The following is a 24809-nucleotide window of genomic DNA, read 5'->3' as shown; positions in this document are numbered from 1 at the left end:
TACTATAGCTGGCTAGGCTGTATATCACGGGGGTAAGGCACTGGCACAAGGCTTCCGCACATGTGGGGGACACAGGGAAGTGGCAGATGCAGAAGCAATCGCAACCCTCAGAGCAGTCAAGATCGCAGTTGAAGTTGCCCCACCACAAGCAGAGGGTATGAATCTGTGTGGACAAACTGGGGCAGCAAAGCGAATCAGCAAGCAAATGAGGAAACCAGGTCTTTCTTAGCTCGAAATCGATAAGATCCGGCGCATTCTCGCAAAGTGGAAAGGCAGGCCCGAAAGCCTAGTAACAGACAACCCAACCGGTGGGATCTACTGGGTACCAGGACACTGCGAAGTCCCAGGAAACGAGACAGCAGGCCAGCTGGCCAGATCAGGCTGCAAGAGCGCAGATTTGTTGGTTACCGAGAAGACGATGTCTCTGGCGGCAGCGAGGCGCTAGAAGAACGACGCATCCAGGGTCGATTTTAAGAACCGGATGAGAGACGACTGCCCAAACACTGATCACCTTGGAGGGACGCTGGGACCCCCGATGCCACTCAAGGTGAACTGGATGAAAGGACTGAACTGAGGCTCCGTCGCTAGAGTCTTGGCGGCGCGCTCCAGACAAGGCGACTTCCAGCAGTATTGCTCTAGGTTCAATTATCAAGACACCGAGACAAAGTGCCAAGTGCCAACTGTAGCGAATAAAAGGACTTCAGCCACCCATGGGAATGAATGGGCAACGTTACAAAGCTGGCAGGGAGGTTTGTGAAGAAACTCCTCAGAGAAGATAGGCCCTGCAAGTACCTAATAGAGAAGCCGGTCCCAAAATGGAGGACGTGTTAATAGACAGGTGAGAGGGGACGGGCTGGTACAGAGGGAGAGGGGTGCTCCGTTTTATTTAGAAGTCACGTGGGGGTAAATATTATGCTCTTTCCCAGACGTTGAATATACATTTAGGTTCATGTTTAAGGCACTCACATTTACAGTAGATAGACGTGAAACAATATACTACAATGCACAGCATGGAGTTGCGTTGTTTGACCTCTGTGACTCACTCGTGAAATATTAAATACATCTACAGCGTTAAGCTATTTAGAAGAAGCAACAAAGGATGCTATGAGCACGTCTGGATGTGAAGTGACCAGTCTAAGAACCTAATTGGATACAATAAATGACACAAAAAAGGAAATGCGGATGTGGAAGCCAAGGCGCCTCAGGTAGAGACAGGAAGTGATAGGTTCCTACTAGCACACAGCCCGGGTCGACGGCTCGGACCTTTCCCATCTTGGTTTGTTTGTATTTTTGTTCAACGTCTACCTACTGGTTTTCCACAGCAATACAACGGCTTTTCCACAACAATGTCTTTTCCCTTCCTACTTCCTGCATGTCACAGCAAAAAGAATAAAAGGAGAGACGTGTAGATTTGAATCTATGATAAAGGAACGGATGAACAAAAAGTAAATGTACAACACTGGGTATTCGCACGTGGTCACCCACCGTACTACTGATCCAGCGCTCTATGGCTTGACTAAGGGGGAGCAGACGGGACCCCGTATTTTCCATAGGCTATGGTCGCACATGCTGATTTCAGGCTTTTTGGATTCTATAAATTCAAGGCAGATGAAAAAAAAACAACCGAATGTCCGGTAGACAGTCCGGCGTCGTTTGATCTTGGTGATTCCTGTAGACGTTAAATATATCCAAGTCCAAGTAACTGAACCGGGTCCCGGGGGTGGCCCAGGAATAGGAGGCAGAGAGGCACAAAGAGGAAACGCAAATGACCCCTATGGGGACGCTCATAGCCTACTATGACAGCTCGAAAAGCCTCAAGGGAATCATATGAATAGAATGGATGACCACCATAAACGGAGCTGCCCTAGGGACGGGACACATAGCTCTAGGTAAATGGATGGAATGTCCTGGCATAAAAGTGTACGGAGCCTATGAAGTAGTAAAGCAGGCTACAGGACACAGAGATGCCGAGAAAGCCTGACTTTGTCTCGAAATAGCACATCACAAGACATCATTGATACAATGGAAGGGATCCTGAGCCTCTGAAAAGACAAGAGTCCTAGTAGAATAGTGCAAGTGTTGTGAGTTCTAGATCATGTAGACCTGAATGGAAACACGCAGGCAGACGCGCAATCACAGGGCCAAAATCCCAGGCCGAGCTGACAACCGTTGGCCTCTCAGACTCTCAAAAGTCGAAATTGACACTCACCTACGACAACCGACTATGCGGAAGTAGTGTCGGAGGAATACAGCATTCAAGCCGCTCCCGCCTATAGCAGGTCGTTATGTTACCGCGGGAAAACTAGTAGGCAGATGTTAAATAGAATTAGCAAGGTAGTAGCTGGCGTTAGTGTCCCATCAAAACATTTGAAAGACTCCGTAATGCCTATTGATGATAATTCAACCCCAATTTGAAAATGAGAGCGTTGGATATGACATTTCCGGTTTGCTCAAGAGGCTTCTAGTAAAAGAACACTATTTCACAACGCGTAGAGATGGTTGCTGCGACGCTCCTCCTAGCAGTAGAGGAGAGAGTTGATAAATGAATGAGCGCCTCGCGATACAAGTCCTCAAACGCGCTTGCCAGACGGAAGGCCCCCTTTCCCCTAAAGGCGTGAAAGAGTACGAACTAGCTTAAGCTCCTGCAGAGGCCAAGAACAAAGATAGAGGAAAGAAGCCTCCTTCCCCCTTCTTTCGCAAAAGCAGTCAGAAAGCCCGCGCTAAAATGAGCAGACAAACAAAGCGCTGCTGTCACCCTAAAGCTCTACCGAAAGACTACCAAATAGGGCGACGAATGGCGGACAGTGATGAGCCACAAGGTTGACAAAGTCCCCAGCCCCCTCCAGAAGAATAGCCATAAGCTCGGCAGAACAACCAGGTAGAGTTCTAGCAAGACTGAGTCCAGACTACTAACTGCACAACTTCCTAGTCGTCATGCGACTTGTAAGATTGACTCGGAGTTCCCAAAGGCTCTAAAGGACGGGCGACGGGCGAAGAGAGAGTCTTCAAGCTGGCCATGTACAGCATTGAAGGGCGTATGGTTCTACCAGAGAAGTTTTGGGGAATAGCACATTGAGCAAGTTGCAGTCAGCCCATCAAAGGCAATGACTAAAGCACTTGATGGAGCGGCCCCCAAGATTATGGAGAAAGGCGCCTCGCAAGAGGTGGTGGAACCTACGGCGGGTAGGAAGATGAGGAATGAATAGTGCGGAATAGAGGCAATCAGTTTTATCAGCACATGCCTTAAATTACTCAAGACAAAGTAAAAAACTGCCCCAAGCTGCTAGTGTGTTCCAATTAGTCAGCCGGCCCAAGAAACCAAGCCCAGCTAGAGGGCTCCCCCAATAGTCTACGATGGCAGCATAAGGAAGATATCACAGGAGAAAGCCAACCTGGGGTACAGGCCCTTGGAGATAGAGTTTGAAATGCAACTTTCCACGCTAGAAACAGCGTGTGTGAGGCAAGCAGCATACCAAGCACAGCCTGGAGGCTGGCATGGCCAGTCTTCCGGTGGGGGAGGGGGGGGTGTAGCTAAACAGACTCTTTAGCATCTATCTAGATGCTGGATGTTGAAGTCAGCAGCAGCGGCAGCGATCCCAAAGCAACACATTCCCAAGGAGCTAATCTTCGCCCCTGTTGGCCCTGAGAGACCAGTAGCAAGAATGTTATCGATACAAGCAGTTGAGCTAAGCATTATCTCAGAACCACATATCTGTATCTACAGACAGGGCAAAAACAATACTCCCATTCTCAATCAGAGATTTGATTAAACCAGTACCAAATGTAGAAGGGCCTGTCGAACCGCTTGCAAAGAAACTAAGCAAGGAAGAGGTTTCCAAGGCACGCGTCGACCTGCTGAACGAATCATAGGGCACAGTCTAGCGGTAGCTAGATAGATGTACGAACTTCAGGTGCGGAGGCTCGGAGGCAACGGATTAATGCATGCCCGGCCAGGCCAATAAAGGAAAGGAGAGGCTGACGTCTTTAGTAGAGCGCTGTCACTACAGAGCTGTGCTCTCTGGTCTGGAGAAAAGGAAAGGGCAATCTCAGCCAATCAGCGCTTTGGCAGCTGTCCGCCTCAGCTGACAATTTTGCTTTGTCATCAAGGATTTGCATTGCCTCGGACACTCTTTTAACCCTAACTGCGACAGAAAATGACCGACTCGTAATCGGGCTTTTGTTTCCAACGATTAAAGCCGCTCCAGGTGACAAATTGAATGGCGTTTAGGCAAATTGCGGAATATACCAGTTTTAGCCTTATTACAAATCAAATGCGACTTTGTTCATTGCCTTGTGTCAAAGCTTTGCTAGATTTATCAGGGACAAGAAAGAGCAAAATCTGCTTTAATTTGTATGCTAGATTCGGTGGCTATAGTGCACTCGTAGTAGGTGGTTCGCTTTTATGCTCGGTTCGCGTCACAGGCTTGGTTAGCAGTGGCTGCTAGCTAGCTAGTCTTGGGCTTTGTTCGAGATATTTGATATTTTTCTTCGTATTTTGGTGTGTTTGGAAGGGAAATCAGAGATATACGAATATAAGACTCTTAATTTTTGATGCAGCCATTTGGTTGCTGTGTGTTTCTAGAATTTTCTGGCTCTGGTGAACTTTTTTTCCCGATTTTCTGCGATTCATTTTCTTCCTCCCTTAGTGCACATTTTTTTTGGCCTTTTTTCATCTTTTTAGCCGCGTTGACAGCCTTGTCTCTTTTGGTGTGCGCATCACAGCAAAAAAAAAAAAAGGCAGTCCCACTTGTCGTATTTCTTCTCCAAAAACAACAAGCAACATATACACTGCCTGAGCTACTAACTTCGCCTTCACCGTGTCAAGTCTTGTTTCCCACTATATTGCGCTTGTTTACAGTCCCTCCCCCGCTCTAATCAAATCCGGCAGCGTCGTATGCGTTGTCATTTCGGCGTGGATTACCAATCACAGCCTCTCACAATAGGATGGACGTCAAAGTCAACATGTCTTTTGAAGAGTATAACAACTCGAATGCCGAGCCAGAAAGTCAGCTACGGGCCAACATGGAACTGCTTCAGAGCCTTGCACAGGGTGCCCAGCCCGAAGACCAGTCCAACAGCAACAGCAACAGCAGCAGCAACAGCAACAATTCGCAACAACAGCAACAACAACAGGCGTCGAGTCCAAGTCTTTCCAATATCGCCGCACAGGCTAGCCGAGCTGCAGCGTTGGCCGTAGGTGACAGACGCGAGAACGGCCCTGCTGCAACTGAAGGAGGGACTGCGTTTCTCCACCCACACCTCCGATCGCCGGATGCCGTACAGCCTCAGCTTGCAGCGGCAGCAGCAGCTTCATCGATCCCAGTTTCTGTGGCCACCGTCCCAGTCTCAGTACCTGTCACATCTGTCGCTGCGCCAGTTCCCGAGGCAGCACTGATCCCATCTGGAATGTCTATCCCCACGAGCACAACACAGATAATGCCGGTTCAAGCGTCACTGACATCTCCTGTTGGGGTGCCTATGGATATGTCGGTCGACATGGATGAGGGTGGCGTCGATTCAGATTTGTCGCAGAACCTCGATGGACGTCATCGTGTAAAACGTGAGCTTTCGACTACTAAGAGAGCTGCGCAGAACAGAGCAGCCCAGGTGCGTTATTTCCCTATACTGTGATGACGATGGCGGTCTGTCATCTCAACTTGCCTTTATCTTCTATTACCATCATCATTAGATGTGTTCCTTGATGTCTGGCCATATTGCCAGAGTTTTTTTTCCTGATGAATTGGGTCGCCTTGAGCATCTGATTCGTCGTCGGGCAACAAATGCCACCAAGTGGTGGAAAAAGAAAAAAAAGAGTTTCTTCTCCTTTGATAAATTCGTGATTCATGTCTTTCTCGAAGCTCAAAGAACTTTTCTTTTTCTCAATGAAAACATTCACGTAAATGAAAAATAAAAAAAAAAAAAACTAAATCGAGGCAATAAAAGAAGAGAAAACTGGTTTTTGTGTTCAATCATGAAGCCTGGTTTTTTTTTCTCCTTCCCCTTCTTCCCACGCGCCCAAACTCGCTGATTTTCCTTGCTTCCTAAGAACTTACGTAACTGACTTTTTTGGTGGTGATGATTTTTTTCATTAGAGAGCCTTCCGCCAGCGCAAGGAAAACCACATCCGCAAGCTGGAGATAGAGAACGCCAATTATGCCATTATGGAAAAGCGATGGAAGGATATTGAAGCCGAGAATCATTCTCTGCGTGAATATTGCATGCACATCCAACGCCGTCTCCTTGATCTCCAGGGCAAGTGTCCTCCCCCCCCTGTGTCTCTGACTGATGACCATTCCGGATCTTCAGGAGTTTCCACCTCGACAACCACTGCTCCAGCTACAGCTGTGTCTGCTCCTGCCATTTCTTCTCCGTCCCCCAGGATGATGGCCGGAGTGCTCATATTGCGGCTGCCCAGGTCGCCTCTGAAGCCCAAGTCCGCACTCAGGCTCAGGCTCAGGCTCAGGCTTCATCAAAGGCACAAGCTACCGGAGAGTCCATTGTAGCTGGTACCTCCGATGCTACTAACAACCCGCCATCTCTGGATCAGGTAGCACAAGCTGTTGCTGGCCTTGAAGCAGCAGGCAGGCAGCCGGCATCGCAGAGCCCTACTGTAGCCTAGGAGTCTAAGTAGATGCTCCTAGATGCTTTCAATATCAGGGTTCTGGGTCTAGACCTCCACCAAACAGCCTGCCTGCCTACCTTTTGACTTTCCAATATTTCCCCCCCTTCATTCTCATCTTGGCACCCTCCTAGTACATCCATCACGCTCTTCCACTCAATCGTCTTATACCCGAGGATTTGCTCTTGCGGCGTTTCCTCCCTATCCCTCACGAGACCCTATCTATTACGTCTAGTGAACCGACTGGTCAACTAGATCAGCGGCGTTTACAGAACTTTGGGTTACTGCTGTTTTCCGTCATTATTCTTTTTTTTTTTCGATCCTTTCTATGAATCATTTATTGTGTTCTTGTTGTAGCTTACTCGCCGTGACGTGACTAAAATATCAGCATGCTTCTTGGTTGTTGATAAATAAATTTCCAAGATTAATTCTAGCTTCGTAACAAACTATAGTGGCACGTACGAATTGCCCATGTCATGTTCCTGTCGGTCACAGCAATTAGTAAATAATCCAAAAAAAAAAAAAAATATGAGGGCCTTTTTCCGCAAGACATACCTTGATGTAATCGCTGCCTTTCTCCTCATACTCAGTCCTCGTAATCGTTGCCGTGCGCCACGCATCCGAGCCAGCCCATTGTGCCGCACCCTTCCAGGCATCTTCCAATGGATTACGCGCGGATCTAACTCGAAGGGGCGCCCCGGCCTCTAGCAGCATGCGTAGGCCGTCCTCAAGACGCTGCGAAAAGCCCCTAAACATGGTATTACCACCCGTGCAAAACACGTCTTGGAGCATTGCCGTACGCCCCGCGTGGCCCGACATGCGTTGGTTGAGAATGTCACCAGCAATTTGCACCAGACCCGCCTGATCAAGCCCAGCAATAGACGGCTGGAAAACAACTTCGGGCACGCGAATACGCTCAACGTTGAGGTGAATCTGATTTGCTTCGGCAACTGAGTCGCTGTCAAATGGCCGGGGGCCGCGTTCGAATGCGTGGATCAGGCTCTTGCTCCAGTCCGATTTAGCTGCAAAGGTGTCTTCATAGGTGAAATCGTCATCGAAGCGTAGCAGCTCTTGCTCAAGCGAGTTGAGTTTTCCCATTAGATCCTCCTCTTCTTCATCTGACTGGTCGGCAATATCACGGTATACGCCCCAGTCATCATCATTAGCGCCAAAATCATCATCATCACCCCCACGTCTGCGTTTCTTGGTTGGCGTGTCAGAGGCCAGATTGGCAATGCTCTTCATGCGGATCTGTGAAGCCAGACTCTTGCGGTTTCCCATATCAGCCTTGAGGCGTTCCTTCTCTTTGATCTTTTGGAGAGTCGCTGTCAAGGCATCGCGTCTGTCGGCCAGCCATGCTTCGGTATCCGTGTCGCGACGCTCGTCATCCAACCGCTTCTCCTCTGCAATTCTCTCTTTTTCAGCCAGTTTCTCGGCCTTGGCGCGCTGCCGTGCTTCATAGTTCGCCTTAGCCAGCTTCTGTAGCTTCTTAGCTTTAATATCCGACTCGTCCAGCTCATCATCAGGGATGTTGATTAAGTCAAAAACAGGCGGGCCTTGCTCTTCTTCATCTGCACCACCAACATCCTTTGTCCGAGCTTTCCTGACAGCCTTGTCAAGATCACGGATGACGCGCTCTAGGTGCGTCTCGTCCTTGAGCTCATTATCATCCAGAAGCCTCTTGGTATCTTTCTTGTTGGTCTCTTGAAGTCTAGTCTGCACTTGCTTGTAATGCTCCAACTGACGCTCCTTTTGCATAAGCTTTTCTAGACGCATTTTGGCGGCCTGCTCTTGCAGACGACGGCCGCCCTCGCGTTTGCGCTCAGCAATGCGGGCAAGCTCTTCCTCACTCTTTTGAACCACGACTTCTTCGACATAGGGGTATTGCACTACGATATCACGGTCCTCCAAACCCGTCCAGTCCAAGTAGTGAGAAAGCTCGTTGTCGTAATCAGTAGAGACATAGCCAAAGTCGCGTATCATGTGCTCTGCTTGTGACACTGTTTGCTTGCCGTTGAATGTAGGGTACTTGAGTTTAAGCAGCTTGAGAAGGTACTCCGAAGCTTGGTAGCTGCCCCAGTTAAGTCGAGTAGCTTGTGATAGAATAGCTTTCGACTCGAAAACGGGGATGACATGTGTCGATGTGTAGGAAGAGGAAACCACCAGGCCAGTTGAGCCTTGGTTGTACTTGAAAGAGAAAAGCGAATCGATACCGTATGCGAGAGAGGGAGCCCCGTAGCACTCAAAGACAAGTTCCGACATAGCTGAGATATCATTAGTGATTGCCTAGAGAATTTCCTGTGAATGGGATAAACTTACTCTTTCGGCTGTACGCTAGGTTGGCAACGGCCTCGGTCATGACAATAGGCACGTCAATAGTGCCATCCACTTCATTCATGCCTAGTTTAATGAATATATAATCGAGCACATGTTCCATGGCGTCCCACGAGCTGACAATATTAGTGCCGGTCTCGAACACGTTCTTGATGTGTGATCGAGCCGAGTTATCGGCATAACAGTCTGAGCCAGCAAAGGTGAAAGTTTTGCCGGCCTTTCGATCGCGGTATTTGCAGAAGATTGGTGGTATGCTGAATCGGGGGCGTTCGTCAAAGGACCAGCCTGCACGCACAGCAGACGAGCCTATACACCATAATAAGAGTCCGGTGGTTAGTGGAAATAAATAAATAAGCCTTAGAATTGAAGGGGTAACAACCAACCATTATCAATTACAATGGCGGCACTTCCTGAAGGGAGTGAAAGCGCCTTTTCCCGTCCATCTTGTTGTACTGGAATTGCTTGCTCAAACTTGGCCTCACGGACTGGGTATATCTTAGCAGGCGGGTATGTGCGCTGAGGAGGCAGCTTGCGCGGGTCAAGATCCACGTCCATTGCGGAAGAATCAACGGCGGTTGGGGCCATAATTATATCTGGTTTAGCGCCGCGAAGAGCTCAAGGCTGTGCTTGTGTTGTGAAAGTTCGTGGAAAGATCGGTAAGGCTATGAGCATTGGTAGTTGGATTCTGAGCTCAGCCTTGTCTCACACTGAATTTCGCGATGGGCGCAAAGAAAGCAAGTTGTGTTTGGGGATTGTTATTTTGAAATTTTAGGATTGCTGCGAAGGGCGTATTGTGATGGGTGGGGTATGCTAAGCAGGGAGTCGTCGACCTTTGCGTCAGTTGGAGGAGAGAACTGTGTCAAGTCTGGATGTCAGCTTCAAGACAAACAGGATGCGCATATAATTTGATGGGTTTATTGATAAAGCTTCAATAATTTCGTGATTCTTCGCCCAATTCCCGTTTAGATTTATATAGTCTAATTAACGAAAATATCTCAAAAATATCTGAAGTACGCGGCTTAATAGTCTAGTTGGTTAGGACGTCGGATTCTGATTCCGTAAGCCCAGGTTCGAATCCTGGTTAGGCCTACTAGTAAGATGCTCACTTTTTTTTGTTGCCCAAACCCCCAACTGACGATCAACGGCACCGTCTCACCCTTATTTTTTGCACGTGTGTGAACAAGTAGCGTGTATACAACGCAGGAAAAGGAGGTAACCCTAAGCAACCCTTATTTTTACACTCTACAACGAAGGAACCAACGAAGAAGACAGACAGCGAAGCCATGGAGTGCGAGGGTGCACCGGATGTCACCGCCACGGCGCAATCCGCTGAGTACCAGACAGAAAAGGAGATCATAGATCTGGTAATGACGAACGTGATAGACCTCGCTGAAGGTGAAATTGAAGAACAAGCGAGGGAAACACGAGCGGCCAACCCCATTGAACTACCAGAGAAAAGGACCATCGAGCAACAAGAAAACAAAATAGAAAAGGAAAGAAAGCATGGAGGAAAACTGACCGAACGGGAACGTAACCTCGCCATCGCTCACAAGTTCATTGCCGCCGAAAAGAAGCAGGTGGAAACCAGGGGCAACGCGCTCATTTGGCTGGCCGAGAAGCTCCCTGAAATATGCAACCAAGCCATCTCCATGGCCAAAGGGGATGCAGAAGTGAAAAAGCTGACTAGCCATGTGTCAGCTGAATTCAGAGCGATGTTCGCAAAGATACAGCATGGAAACCCCACCACAGGTGGCGAAAAGAACAAGCCGACTGACGAGGCACCGAAAAAACAAAGCAAGCCGAATGGCAAGCAAACATATGCGTCAGTAGCCAAGCAGGTGTCTGAGACACAAAAACAACCAGCGCCCCCGAGAGAGAAAACGGGACCGAAACCTCCGGCCAGGGAAGCAGAGAAAAAGGTCCGGGTCTTCATCCGAGGACCAGCGTCAAACAAGGAGGAAACCGTGAGCGCCGAGCTAGCGAAGATTTTCAAGGGTACGCCCAAAGAGTTCGAAACGAAGAAGGTAAACTCAGGCTGGGCATTCTACATTGAGAAGAGCAAGGCAACCACAACAAACCTAGAAAGGGCAAAGACAGCATGTGGCGCAAGAGCGTGTGAGTTGGACAGCAAGTGGACACACGCACGAATCACTGGCCTGTCGGATTTCTATGTCCTCAACGAGGGGGGCCCCGTGCCCACAAAGAATGAGGAATGGTTCACCGGACAAATTGCACGGCAAACCGGGGGACAAGTCAAGGCCATCAAGTGGCAGATTGAGGCGGAGAAGTACAAGGACGCCACCCTCCGCGTCGCCATCGACCTGCCGGAAGGCAAAACACTCCCCTCGGCCATGAAATTCGAGGGAAGCAACAATGCGGCACAAGTCAAAAGGTGCAGGACCCCGTCCCTACCTTTATGCCGCACCTGCTGGGAAGCGCATCCCACCACAGGCTGCAAAGCACCCCGAGGTGCAGGCTCTGCGGGAGCCGCAACCATCAGGAGAAGGAGCACTCTGGCCCACCCACAGCCTGCACTGTGTGCAACACTGCGGGACACGCAGCAGGAGAGGCAGCCTGCAAAAGGGACGCCCGGGTGAGGAAGTCCGCGACAGGACCAGAGACCCAGGTGCAGGGGAAGAGAAAGGACGACGGCCAAGGCTACAAGAAAAGAAAAAGAACAGCCACAGCGGAATCCGAGTCCGAGCCTGAAACCGAAAGCGAACCAGCCCAACCCTGCCAAGACGCATGTTAGGAGACCTAACGATCTGGAGCGTCAATGCTGGAAAAGGGGAACCGAACCACGTGAATGCACTACGACAGGCGGTCGAGCAGAGAGTAGACATTCTCCTGATACAGGAACCCTGGATAGGTCAGCATAAGGACAGAACAAAGGACCACCCGGAATTCACTCGGCATAGCCCGAGAGATGGATGGGAGGACCGCCCCAGAAGCATAGCCTACGTACGAAAAGACATAAAAACAACGGAGACGCACCAGGACCATCCGGACCTATGCCCGATCCGTATAAAAACAACGCAGGGGACGCTTCAACTGATAGGGGCATACAACGCTCCAGAAAGCCGCAACTGCATAAGGCCGGGCGAAGGCCTGCAGGAGCTCATGCGCTCAGAAAAAGAGAGCGCATGGATAGCGATAGGGGACCTCAACGCACATCACGGAACATGGGACGCTAATCCCAGGGAAAATGAAGCGGGGAGGACCCTGGAAAGCTGGATGAGAGACAATGACCTTACCGTGCTCAACGACAAAGACGAACACACACACAGCGCCGGCAGGGTCATAGACCTCGTCATCACACCTCAAACAACAGTGGGCAAATGGACAACCTGCATGAAGCTGATACCAGGAAGCACTAGCGACCACGAGATTATTGAGGTGAAAGTAAGGACAAGGACAACACGGAAAAGACCTGAAGCAAAGTGGAGGCTAAAGAAAATGAACGTCGACAAGTTCGTCGCAACATGCAATCAAGAAGCTGACCAGCTGGAAAAGCTTTTAGAGGGCAGTGGCGACGCACTAGACACAGCTGAGCTCCTTGCCAAGGGTCTGATAGCAACTGTAGAGAGGGCACTTGAGGCTTCAACACCAAAAACGCCCCCCAACATTGTTCTCAAACCGTGGTGGAACGAAGGGTGCAAGGAGCAGAACGCGCGGATGAGGAGAGCCCGAATAGACCACCGCAACCAACCCACAGACAGCCAGAAGAGGGACGAATATGCGAAGCAACGAAAAGCAATGAGGAAAGAAATCACCAAGGCAAAGAGAGCCCTCATGAGCAAGATCATAGCCGGACTGAAGGAACCGAAGGACGTCTTCCGCGCTGTCAAATGGGCCAACGACAAGGTAGACAGACGCATCCCCCTGCTGCAGAGACCCGACAAGACGAAAACCACCTGCACAGCCGAGTCAGTAGCGTTGCTCCTGGAGACACACACAAAGGAACACACAGAAAATGAGTGGTGTTTTCACGAACCTAACCCAGAGGCAAGTGAATGGCCATCCCTCACCCGAGAGGAAGTGAGAGATTCTCTGTGGAAACCTGCGAACACGGCCCCAGGAGCAGACCGCATCACAAACGAGGTTTGGAAAAGGGCATGGGAACCGCTAGGCAACATGATAACGAAGCTGTACAACCTCTGCTTGGAGAACGGAAACCACCCAAGCATCTTCAAAGAGGCAGACCTAGTAGCGATCCCGAAACCTGGACGACCACGCGACGAGCCCAGATCGTACCGACTCATATCACTCCTACCCACCCTGGGAAAAGGCATGGAGAGAGCCGTGGCGAGAAGGCTAGCAGAAGAGGCGGTCCAAAAAAGGATCATCCCAAGGAACTACATCTGCGCAGTACCGAAGAGGGCGGTCACGGACCTCCTCATCGAACTGCGCGGAAGGATAGAAGACGCACAGCTCTGGAAAAAAGTCACTTCGATCCTGACCTTCGACATCAAGGGCGCTTTCGACGCGGTTGAACCAGCGAGAATGGAACGACAGCTGTCGGAGAGCCGATGGCCGACCAAACTGTGTCGCTGGGTCAGAAGTTTCATGGAGGGAAGGACAGCACGCATGAGAACGGAAGAAGGCTGGACGACGAAGCGAGTAGGAGGCTCCCTCCCACAAGGCTCTCCAGTCTCGCCCATCCTATACATGCTCTTCATGGCTCCCATCTACAGGAGGATACCAAACCTCCTAGGATACGCAGACGATGGAGCACTGGTAGTTAGAGGCCAATCTTTCGAAGACAACTGCCAAAAAATCAAATCACTGATGGAAACAGTGATAGAATGGACGGCACAGAACGGGCTAGACCTTGACCCAGGAAAGTCGACACTCCTGCACATTAAAGGCAGGAGGAGGATCACTGAGAACCCATCTGTCACAATCGAAGGAATGGGAGAGGTGAAACCCACACCAGCAAAGGAACCAATGAGATGGTTGGGGCTTCACATCGACTCTAGCCTACTCTTCAAGGGCCACGTAGAGAGAACGGCAGCAAGCATCAACCGAGTAGCCAACGGCCTGAGATACCTGGCCGGATGCTACAAGGGAGCAGACACAACATGCATGCTGAACGCAGCCCGAGCGTGTGCGCTGAGCAAAGCCCTATTTGCATCGAGTACATGGATGGGAACTGAGACGACAAAAACAGCAACAGAAAAAGTTAACGTCGCAATCAGAAACTGCCTGAGGGCAGCACTGCCCATGTACTGCACGACACCAAAAGAGTGCCTGCACCACGCAGCAGGCCTCCCGCCGATCGAACTCCTGTGGGAGGACGAAAGGAGAAGGGAAGCCATACGCTGGCACACACTGGACATAGATCATACTCTGCGAGGAGGAGCACATAATCCAGTCGTGATGAGGCTACGAAGACTGCTTCCGGCGAGAATGGAAACACACATGACACTGAAACCGACAGTCGCAGGACCAAGCATGCCCCCTCGAAAGTGGCTCAGCAAAGAGAAAGAGGCTGAGAAACACAGAGAGGAGGTGGACATGGCCACTGTAGGAACACTCATAGCATACTCTGATGGCTCGAAAGACGCAAAGGGAAACACAGGAGCAGGATGGGTCACCACCATGGACGGAACCACCCTGGAAACAGGACATAGTGCTCTGGGCAAATGGGTGGAGGTTGCAGACGCAGAAGCGTACGGGGCATGCGAAGCAGCCAAGCGGGCCGTGATGCACACAGACGCCGAGGAAATCTGGATATGTCTGGACAACCAAGGAGTAGTCGACCGACTGCGCAACCCGCAAAAGCGAAACAGTACCTCCCAGGACATCATTGACAGAACGAAACGGATCCTAAACACGTGGAAGAACAGAAAGGACAGGAGACGCGTCCAAGTGCTCTGGGTCCCAGGACATGTAGGCCTGGAGGGAAATGAACAAGCCGACGCTCAAGCCAAGCTCGGATGCCTCGGACACATCCGCGAACCCCGCGTCAGTCTGGCAGGGGCAAAGAGGTGGAGGCGAAACCAACTGCGTGAGGAGTACGAGAAATGGTGGAAAGGGCAAAAAGGATATCGCCCATTGCAGGACATTCCATGCAGCCCCCCGTTTCGAACGCCGGGCTACAAAGGAGTGGACAGAACGGAACTGGGGCATATCCTGGCAGCCAGGACGGGACATGGAGACTTTGACCAGTACCATGACCGTTTCAATCACCAATGCCCACGCAAATGCATCCACTGCAAGCAGCCGAAAGAACGAGGACACATGTGGACGTGCAAGACTTTACCAAGGCCGTGGGGCCAGAGGTTCACGGACAAGCTACTGAAAAACACAAAGGCAACAAAGTACGTTGCTAGCGTGCTACACCGGAACCTAAGGCACCTGCAGCAGAGGTGAGAAAGGCAATCCCCATGGAGGCACAAGGCGCGGATGCAATAAGCTAAGCCAAAAAAAAAAAAAAAAAGAAGGAGGAGGAGGACGGACAAGGGGACGAGGGGGGCGAGGGGGACGAGGGGGACGAGGAGGCCGAGGAGGCCGGGGGACGAACGGAGGGGAGAGGGGAAGAGAGATGAGAGAGGGAGTGCTTTTAAAAAAAAAAAAAAAAAAAAAAAGAAGGAAAATAGAAGACAAGGGCGGACGGAGATGTCGAAGGGACGCGGAAGAGAATTCGGAAGGTCCTTTCTCCCGACGCCCAGGGTCTACTAAAAATGCGGCAACCACCTCGCTGAACAGAGGACAAAACCGACGTACTCCGCCAGGGCCAATACCCAGGGCCGACAGCCGTTGGCCTCTTAGACTAGATCACTATATAGGTAGGGCGCCAAAAGCCAAAAAGAACCAGGTAACCAATCCTGGAAACACAACCACCCAACCAGCGGGGAAGCCCTTGGGGCAACGTCTTCCGGAGAAATCTCCTGGCCACAAGGCTGGACCCTCAAAAGTCATAGGAGTATTTCGAAGAGGACGAGTACCTGCAACTGCTGACTGCCCGGAGGAGGGGTCGGAAGACGACATCTCCCAACTCCCCCTCCGTCCAGAACATGCCGTCGTATTACCGGGAAAACTGGTAGGTAGACGCTAAATAGTACATACATACATACATACATACATACATGCGTGTATACAACGAATAACACACGTATTATTTAATTGCCTATTTACCCAAGACCACTTCATGATCTAGGTAGACGCTAAATAGTACATACATACATACACTTCATGATTGGTATTAGTATCATGAGGGTGGCTTTAGGGTGTTTGTTTCTGCACACTGTCAGCTACTCTTCCTCAACACTAAACGTATCTCTTCACTCAAGTAAAGCCCTACCTTCAAGATGGAAAAGCACATTAGATTGATAATTCTTGAACATTTGCGCAACAAGCTCGACGTTCATGTTTTGAACATTGATGTCCTATGCCATGTTAGTCTATGTTCTTTCCGTGATACATGACGGCATATATAAGTAGGACTCACTTGGAGAGCCTTGTTCATAACCATGACAGCCTCGTTCAGCTTCTCCTGTTTTCTGTTAATTCAGCACTTTAACACTGGGGGGATCAATTCTTAGATAGGTTAGCATAAAACAAACACACACTTACAACGTTTGTGATGATACGGCCTAGTAGTAGATTCTGCTGATGTTCGTGAGGACTTTCCTTTAGACATGTTAGCACAGCACTAGGTTTTGCTCTGGAAATGACCTTCGCCCACCATGTTGACAATAATTAATTTGTTTGTTGTTGTTAATCCTAGGTTGATGGCAGTTCTACAAAGACAGGCGGTGCTAGTACTATGTGAAATAGCTTAAGCCGTAAAGGCGGTGAGCAAAGGCAGAATCTAGCGACAACCTCTCAAGCGCAACCAGAACAAAGCTCCAACATCCAATCCAATCCAACATATATCGCCCATATTTCTACACAAATAGCTTCCAACACTCAACCTAAATCGCATCTTCAAAGACCCAAGTCATCATTCATCTGCGCCAATATATTCAATACCAGCTCTACCATGGCCGCTCCGACCGAAGCGCAGCTAGCGCACATTGAGTTCCTCCAATCTCTCGACATGCACTCTATTCATAAGACCTTTCGCAACTCGCACTGGAAGCCGAACCAACGGCGCAACAAAAACCTCAAGACTATTCTTGGAGATATTCACAAACGAGAGGCCTCTGCACAAGCTGCATCACTTGAAGCCAGTGCCACTGCCACCGACAATGGCAGTGTGTCTACGAGCGGTGATTCGACACCGACGAGCAACGGCAGGGAAAACAATGGTGATCATCTTGCCCAAGCATCAACGAACTTGGCAAAGATGGTGCTTGAAAAGAATGCAGTAAAGGTTGGTGGCGTTCCTGTGGCGACATACACCAACATAGAATCGGCCCCGTCAATGTCCCATTCCAGGCGCTACTGCGATGTCACGGGACTGCCAGCAGCATATGTTGATCCCAAGACACGCATGCGCTATCACAACAAAGAGATATTTGGGATGATTCGCGAATTACCTCAGGGTGTAGCTGAGATGTATCTGGAAGCCCGAGGAGCACACACTGTCTTGAAATAGAGAGCGTTAGATTTTTTCTTTGCTCCTTATTACGCGCGGTTTTGGGTCTGGATGGTCCCATGCGTGTGTGTGTGAAAACAGGCGCTTTCCAACACCTTGTGATTATTTCGCTTTAATTCATCGCCGTCTGTTGATATTGGGTTCTATGACAGCACCAAAAGGACGGCTTTACTGATACGAAGAGGGGATGAATTTATCTTGGAAGTGTAGGCAGCAGTTTAGCGGTTATCGCAATGTATTGTACTCCTTGCTCTTGTCTGGTAGGTAGCTCTTAATAGCGCGTTGTGCTGCCTCTCATATCTCATACTTTGATAAATAGCTGAACGATATCCAGTGTCTGGATCACCGCCAACGAGCCCAGATGGCAGGACAGACTACCAACCACTCGATAAAAGAAATTAGCATAGGCCAGCTCAACATACCTACCAAGTCTTGTGAACCTCATGTGCTTTCTCATGGTCATCCTGACCCGGTGGGGTCTCTTCCCATCTAGCCCCCGAGCATCCTCAGGATCAGTGACCCGTGCATCGTTAATATACTGATCAATGCAACCAATTAGGATACTGGAAGCTGTTCCGTTGCCCGTAATGGCACACGGGTAATGTCTGCATGCCGAGAGACGCTAACATCCAAGAGAATAGTAGTTCTCTTTATATCTAGTCTCCGCGCAGGTCGCCCAAAACGTAGGACAAGAGTCTCAACTTCCAGCTACAGTGCGGCAAATGCATCTATGCCCGGTAGGCTTTTGAGCCAACACATATTTATTCAATCAAGTGGCTAGCCGAAGATATGGCTGGTCGTGCCTCATTCCGTCAAATGGGGAATTATTCGGGGTCTCAACATCCACTAGATGGCTTCTCAATGGAATGGAGGGTCATGTTAGCAGAAATCTAGAAATGGTAGATAGATAGAGCCAGTGAAAGGAAAGACAATGGATGAGATAGACCTCCATCTTCGCCGCCTTTAACAGTGGAAAGTTGAGCCAGTCACATAACAAGACTTTCTCCACCAAGAGCGTGAAGCCGCCATGTCTCTAGTAAATATCCGCCGTCTCCCATACAAGCCAGACATCAGCTCAAGTAACATTTTGTTCGGTCCTGACCAAGTTCCGGCTAGCCCTAAGCTTTACACATACGCTGCCAATGGCGGCACAAGACGCAACGGGGCGTCCGTTCTCGGATGCAGCCATGCGTGCCGTTCGTTAGCTGGCACATTATAGATGACACAGTTTTTTCCAGCCGCCATCCCCTGCCTTCAGGGTAGCCACTGTGATTTACTCTGTATTGTTCGGCGATCAGTCCGGTGTTTCTTGGTCATGAACGGCTCTGTCTGTGTTGTATCGAGACAGCGGGAGGGCTCTTACAAAATTACTGGCCTACATTCAGAAATGAAAAAATAACTTCACTCTACTGCAGGACATATGCGATGACCATTCGGCAGTTTCCTAGTATTTTAACGCCAAGATCGTGATATGAAGACGTGTCAGATCGTTGCTAAAGAAGGGGAGAGAACGCTGGCGCATCAAGATAGACCTACATTTTGGTCGCAGCCTAGCCCATTGCTACGCTAGATCCCTCACAAATGGGGCTCCTGAAGAAGCTCCATTTGACTACTAAAAGTTAAAAGTTAAAGTAAGCTCAAGCCCTATTGAAACAACCCTCACTTAAGAACAATGCTCGACACTGCCTCAACATGAGTGCCGATTAGTGTTTTGACATTTAGGCAGACAATAAACTCTTAGTTTTTGTTTCATGATTCTTAGCCCTAAGCACCGTTGTCGAGCTTTTCCAACTGTCACTTTCTACAAACCTTCACTTATAAATCTTCAACTTCTTTTCCACTCCTAATCCTTCACCGAGAGCTCACCGAGGATAGAAGCAGCTTCTGAACAGGCAGAAAAAAATAGGAACCAAGTGTGCCAGCACAACCAGCAACTCTCGCCATCAACGACAACGACAACAGCCTCTCGCAGTGTGCATCCGGCGCAAAACATCAGCATAGGGCCCCTTTATAACATACAATATACCAAGAAATATTCACAATCATGGCTTCCATGTGGCTATCAGACCAGCAGAGTATGCGCAGTCCCCCCCCCCCCCCCTCTGGCCCCTTGTGACAACTTCATTCAGCTTCTCACATTCCCAGATAAGCTCAAGTACTAACAATGGCCCAAAATTTTAGAGATTGGTGTTGCCTTTTGCTCTGGAGGTTAGTTTTCATCTCAACGCCTATTCAAATACTCCCGTCGAAATCGCGGCGCCATAGCGCGTGCCTCGTGTCCTCTACGGCATTGTCTAGCTAGACATGTGACGTTATACTCAGTACACACTACTAATAATACCTTTTGAAGGTGGCTTTTTCCTCATCGGCGGCATCATGATGTTCTTTGACCGCGCAATGTAAGTTTTTCTATCCAATAAGAGATATGAGGGCCATCTAACAGTCTACTAACTGTCCGTCGCTCATTGCAGGCTAGCTATGGGCAATGTATGACAGACACCCCTCAATCCTCCTTCGATATTTCCTACCTGCTCGACATACTGACACGGGAGCGCCTGCTCACTTTCTTCCGCCTCCAGATCCTCTTCCTGATCGGCCTGACCTTGATCATCGGCCCACAAAAGACACTGATGTTCTTCGCGCGCAAACAAAAAGCCAAGGGCACGGCTGCCTTCCTAGGCGGCATCACCTTGATCCTTATGCGCTGGCCGCTCATCGGCTTCTGTATCGAGCTCTATGGCATTCTCGTCCTGTTTGGCGACTTCCTTGGAACGATTTCAGGCTTTGTCCGTGCTGTGCCTGTGGTTGGCCCTTATATTGCTGCCGGCATTGACAAGCTTGGAGTTACGGCACGCAACAGTGATTTGCCAGTATAGCTTCGTATCATTTTGGCTAGCGGGGTTGCATGTAATAGTGCACATGAATCATGTTGCTCGCTCGTTCGGTGTGGGATGTTTCTTAAAAAGTCAGTCTCCTTTGGACATCAGGTGCGCCAGCTTGTCATTGCTCTTCTGTCGACAATGACTGTATGACTACGAGACACAATTGTTCCTCCTTTCTCCGCCTTGGTGGTAGGCATACTTATTTGCACACCGCGCTTCGGCTTTTAATGTCATAGTACAGCTAATGTGGACGTATGCTGGCAGTTATTTCAGATGCCTATTATGAGCAAACTCTCTCTTAATACTCACGCTTCTGCAATCTATGATGCTCTATAATCCAGGCTGATTCCGCATCTAAAAGGTTGGGCATCACAGGCAACAAATGTGATAAACTACTATGATGACTAGCCGTGTTCGTAGATTCAAAGCAAAAGTTTCAAATACGGCGCGAGACAACCGGTATCACTCGTGCTCAATGCAATTCCAAGGGCGCATAGTCTATGGCTCTTCATGTACACTCCCAACGCGTGCTAATAGATACCACATGCCTTTAAAAAGATCAGCCAGACCATAGACTTTTTCTTGCCAGCCTAACTAATGTAGTTACTTCAGCAAGTTTCATTATTATTTGCCTATGTGCTTGCCTTACATAGACACACCATAAGCGCGTGCAGCTTAGTATCCCTGTCCAATCAGGTAGTCGGCCAGACCTTCAACGGCCACGCTACAGTTGCCAGCCTGCTGTCCTTCGTTATAGTGGCCAACAATGATGGCCTGGCTGGTTTTGACAGCACAAATGCCTTCGCGTCCCTATGAATAGCAAATGAGGTAATAAGTTAGCAAGAAGTCTAGCAGAAGACACTAACAACTAATCAGTCGAAACATACTTTGCGACCATACAAGCTCCGGTCCTCGGCCCTAAACACAACGAAACGTTCGTTGTTCAAGTAAACACCGTTTTGTTGGGCATTTGTTACGACCGTCTGTTGAGAGGCATCCGTATTAGGAGCATTTGTCTGTTTGGAAGCATCCGCTTTAGCCGCATTGGTAGCGCTGAGGACACTGCATATGACTTCCCTCTCGTTAGGGTGGATCTACAGAACAACGTTAGCGGGGCTGATCGCAAGTAAGTTGCTTGTGTTGTGACTATGAAGCAGCTCTAGTTCATCGCCGCCCATACTACATCGTGTATTGATATTTTCCGTATTCGAAAATATGTGTAGCACATGAGGTATGCGTGTGTATGAATAGTGAAATTAGTTTTCGGGTTGGATTAGGTGGAGAGAATTACCGTGAATCCGGGAGAGATGGCCCAAACACTTTTACCATCAACGCTCATAATGGCACCCTTATCGACATGTCCAGAGCCAACGAGGCTGGAGGGAAAGCACGCCGTTATGTTAGTATTGAGTACGTTCGTATGGTATCCCGATGAAATCTTAGCGATGGCAGAGTCGGTAGAAGGAAAAGGCAAAGGAGGGGTAGCTCACGTAGTATCGACATAAGCTGTAGGGAAAGTAAAGAAATGGTTAGTAAAATAGCTAGCGTACAAATGGGAAAGAGTAAAAGATGATATATATATATATATATAGTAGCAAGCTATCCCAGCATCAACCAAATGCTACATGTGTTGTAGCTTCATCAACCTCCCAGCTTGCTAGTTGTTGATGCTGTGTAGAGGGGCGGGGCGCAAATTGGGTTGAACCAAGGCGACCGGTGAACCTGAGTAATAGCAGCAATTAAAAAGCTGAGCATCGCGGGATGGGAGACTTGCCTTGCCACGACATTGTGAGATTTCTGTTGGGAGATGAAAATCAAAAGGAGAGGGGGGAAGAGAGAGACAAATAAGGTATATTCAGCGTGGATGATGACAGAGGGGAAAAGGAGTGAAGGAAGCCAAGTAGCCCAAGGTTGTAAAAGTCGGCAAACAAAAGAAAGTGCCAGTGTTTGTTTAGCTGGTCTAGGGTTGGGGTTTACAGTGAGAGGTGGGGAAGCAGAAAAAGCGGGTAAGTGGAAGAGGTCCAATTGTTCTCGAGTGACGCCAAAGAAAGCTTTGTCCATATTGAACTTCATTTACATCGTGTGTCATATATGTATCATGTGTGTGCCTACGAAAGTGATGCTCACTATGCTTTAAATGCAATGGCTGAATTCAGTCATTGGCCTACTATTTTCTATTCCTCCACCCACAATACAGGTCAGGCTCTTACAGTATGCATATTCTGCTAGCGACAATCATGCTCTAGCCTCCCCGTCAAGATCACGTCACAGTTGACTGTCTTTTCGGTTGAGCTACAGGCCGTCGTCTTGGCCTGCCCCTCATTTTTGTTTCTAGCCAGGCTAATCCAACAACAAGCACGGCGCTTCGAAACTACAGTACTATGAATGCTGTTCAAGCCTTTTCCCAACCAATCATTTGCCTATTTAAAGTGCATATCTGTTTGAATGATCGCTATATGCCCGCCCACAAACTCTGAATCGCTCCATCCAGCCTGTCTAGCTGACATACTTGGTGTTTAATATAACACATTACCTTGCAATGCAACACAAAACACAACCTAGAACAAACAAGATAAGTCTATTAAATGGGGAGAAGGGGGTATCTACCGCTTTTGCATTCGTAGAGATATACATCATCCGCACGATTCGCATAAAGCTGGCTCCTTTTCACTTCTTCTTCCCTTTGTAAATAGCTGGGTTAGTTCAGGTGGTTTGTGCGATTCTAGTCATGGTAGCTTCCGATAGACCCTAATTTCACACCATATAACCCTAGGAAAGGCATCGGCACTAGACACAGCATAAGAAACGGAGAGTTTCATCATACCACGCGAGAAACTTAGAAAGATGTTATAAATACTCGGAAAATGTAAATATTCGAAATTCTATTTTTAGAGGAAGTTTAGACTTGCTTTCAACGAGCTCAGCTCGTCAAGTCAACAAAAGCATTAATGTGTTCAGAAGACGTCATGCCATGATGCAAGTATTACAAAAAAGTCGTGGGAAAGAGTGTGAGAAGTTATTAGACAAGGGATAAGAATAGGAGCATAACGAATGGCCGATAAAGCTTTACATATGACATTACAGGCATAAACAAAAGCAAGCAATCGTCAAACCACGTTCAATATAGTCGCTCATAAGGGCGGAATAATGTGTGAAAGGAGCACTATCAACCAAGCGAGGCCACTGCAACGTAGCTGCTCACGGTATATAGAAAGCAAACGCAAATTCGGAGTTAAGCGACTTGTAAGCTGAGGAGATAGACTTATATCCTGTTATGATGAAATTGGTGAATATAAATGGAAAATTAGGGTCATACTAGTGCTGGTAGGCCAAGCTCAACAAGACAAAGGTTTAGCTATGGCCCCTCGATGTCAGAGCAATCTATCAGCGCCTAGCCAGTTGACTGACAAAGAAACTAGACCCTATTTAGCAAGGCCAAGGAACCAAAGCAACTAGGGAAGGAGGAGAAAAGAGGCAAGGAGGGGGAGGCGGTCAGGGGATGGATGATGAAGAAGGTTCTCTGTTATCTAGGAAAGTGTTGGTAAGGCCAAGGCGAGAGAGAGGTAGGGAGACTAGAGCTACAGCAGGGGGGATATACCCGAAACGAGAAGAAGGCGAGAGAGGGGCTTGAGACGATACCCCGGTTCTTTTGAAGATTAGGATCAGGGCCTGAGATATACACAAATCAGACGAAACAAGGGCAGGAAGGCTATCTGTGACAAACATGATATCTATACACACGGAATCAAAGTGTTTGAGAAGCGACAGCTGCATCTAGGGCAAGAGCGTCGCTAAAATGGCATATGTTAAGATATGAATAGAAGAAGACGCACTTGGCACTTGGCATCATTTTGTAAGGCCGGCCGGAGAGCGGACGGGCTGGTAGAACAAACGTGGTGCGAAATAAGGGGATACAAGGGAAGGGCATGAGAAGGCTAGGGGGTCGAGCCGAGACTTTCTAGAACGTAGCTGCACTGCAGATCAGGAAAAGTTCGTTGGCAATGGGCAGGAACTGACGACGAGTGCTACCTAACAGAAGGACCAGTCGGTTTCTGAGCCTTTGATTGCAGGTCTTTTTGTTGTTATTATTCCCCTTCAGTGCTCAGGGCTTTCTCCTCTCTCAAGAGGATGGGCATTATTCTATGGAGTAGTAGATTAAACAGCATGCAAGGGGAAATCGACAACGTAAAAGGGGAAAAATCACACAAGACTAAGAGCAAGCCAGTGAAACTTGACACTTGGTGTTTCAGAATTCAAACTCATATGCTCGTGCTCCTAAATTGCCTAGGATCACCAAAGAATTGGTCGTGGTACGGTGCATGGGGTAGGTTGTGCCATGGTTACCTAGGCTGCAGCGTGCATGTGAATGTGACTAGCCTTCGTTCATGCAGCCCGGGTCATGGGTGTAGAATGTTTCTCTGTGCCGGGC

General features: G+C 48.9%; 6 protein-coding genes across 6 annotated transcripts; 4 read left to right on the top strand and 2 right to left on the bottom strand.

The window, feature by feature from the left end:
* Positions 1-4944: 4944 nt before the first annotated feature.
* On the top strand, positions 4945-6619 carry HOO65_020708 (putative transcription factor kapC; the record flags this gene model as incomplete). The annotated part of the gene is made up of 3 exons (XM_071006679.1): positions 4945-5607; positions 6093-6256; positions 6307-6619. 3 exons carry the CDS (start codon positions 4945-4947, stop codon positions 6617-6619), a joined length of 1140 nt encoding a protein of 379 aa, XP_070861346.1.
* Positions 6620-7065: 446 nt separating this feature from the next.
* HOO65_020707 (Actin-like protein arp5) lies at positions 7066-9538 on the bottom strand (the record flags this gene model as incomplete). The annotated part of the gene is made up of 4 exons (XM_071006483.1): positions 7066-7101; positions 7175-8883; positions 8939-9259; positions 9337-9538. 4 exons carry the CDS (start codon positions 9536-9538, stop codon positions 7066-7068), a joined length of 2268 nt encoding a protein of 755 aa, XP_070861345.1.
* A 698-nt stretch (positions 9539-10236) lies between these two features.
* Positions 10237-15328, top strand: HOO65_020706 (putative 115 kDa protein in type-1 retrotransposable element R1DM; the record flags this gene model as incomplete). Its single annotated transcript, XM_071006263.1, has 3 exons — positions 10237-11546; positions 11725-11914; positions 11993-15328. The coding sequence occupies 3 exons, from the start codon at positions 10237-10239 to the stop codon at positions 15326-15328; spliced, it is 4836 nt and encodes a 1611-aa protein (XP_070861344.1).
* An 838-nt stretch (positions 15329-16166) lies between these two features.
* On the bottom strand, positions 16167-16646 carry HOO65_020705 (DASH complex subunit dad4; the record flags this gene model as incomplete). Its single annotated transcript, XM_071007092.1, has 5 exons — positions 16167-16195; positions 16260-16344; positions 16407-16451; positions 16532-16588; positions 16644-16646. 5 exons carry the CDS (start codon positions 16644-16646, stop codon positions 16167-16169), a joined length of 219 nt encoding a protein of 72 aa, XP_070861343.1.
* A 294-nt stretch (positions 16647-16940) lies between these two features.
* On the top strand, positions 16941-17498 carry HOO65_020704 (Chromatin-remodeling complex subunit ies6; the record flags this gene model as incomplete). Its single annotated transcript, XM_071000136.1, has 1 exon — positions 16941-17498. The coding sequence occupies one exon, from the start codon at positions 16941-16943 to the stop codon at positions 17496-17498; it is 558 nt and encodes a 185-aa protein (XP_070861342.1).
* Positions 17499-19542: 2044 nt separating this feature from the next.
* On the top strand, positions 19543-20374 carry HOO65_020703 (Protein transport protein GOT1; the record flags this gene model as incomplete). Its single annotated transcript, XM_071007005.1, has 3 exons — positions 19543-19573; positions 19849-19897; positions 19942-20374. 3 exons carry the CDS (start codon positions 19543-19545, stop codon positions 20372-20374), a joined length of 513 nt encoding a protein of 170 aa, XP_070861341.1.
* Positions 20375-24809: the final 4435 nt, after the last annotated feature.

This window comes from Ceratocystis lukuohia (assembly GCF_044167205.1).
Source record: "Ceratocystis lukuohia strain C4212 chromosome Unknown Supercontig2_pilon, whole genome shotgun sequence".
Classification (NCBI taxonomy): Eukaryota; Fungi; Ascomycota; class Sordariomycetes; order Microascales; family Ceratocystidaceae; genus Ceratocystis; species Ceratocystis lukuohia.
Note: the sequence above shows the minus strand (reverse complement) of the source record. Positions and strands in the feature narration are given on the sequence as shown.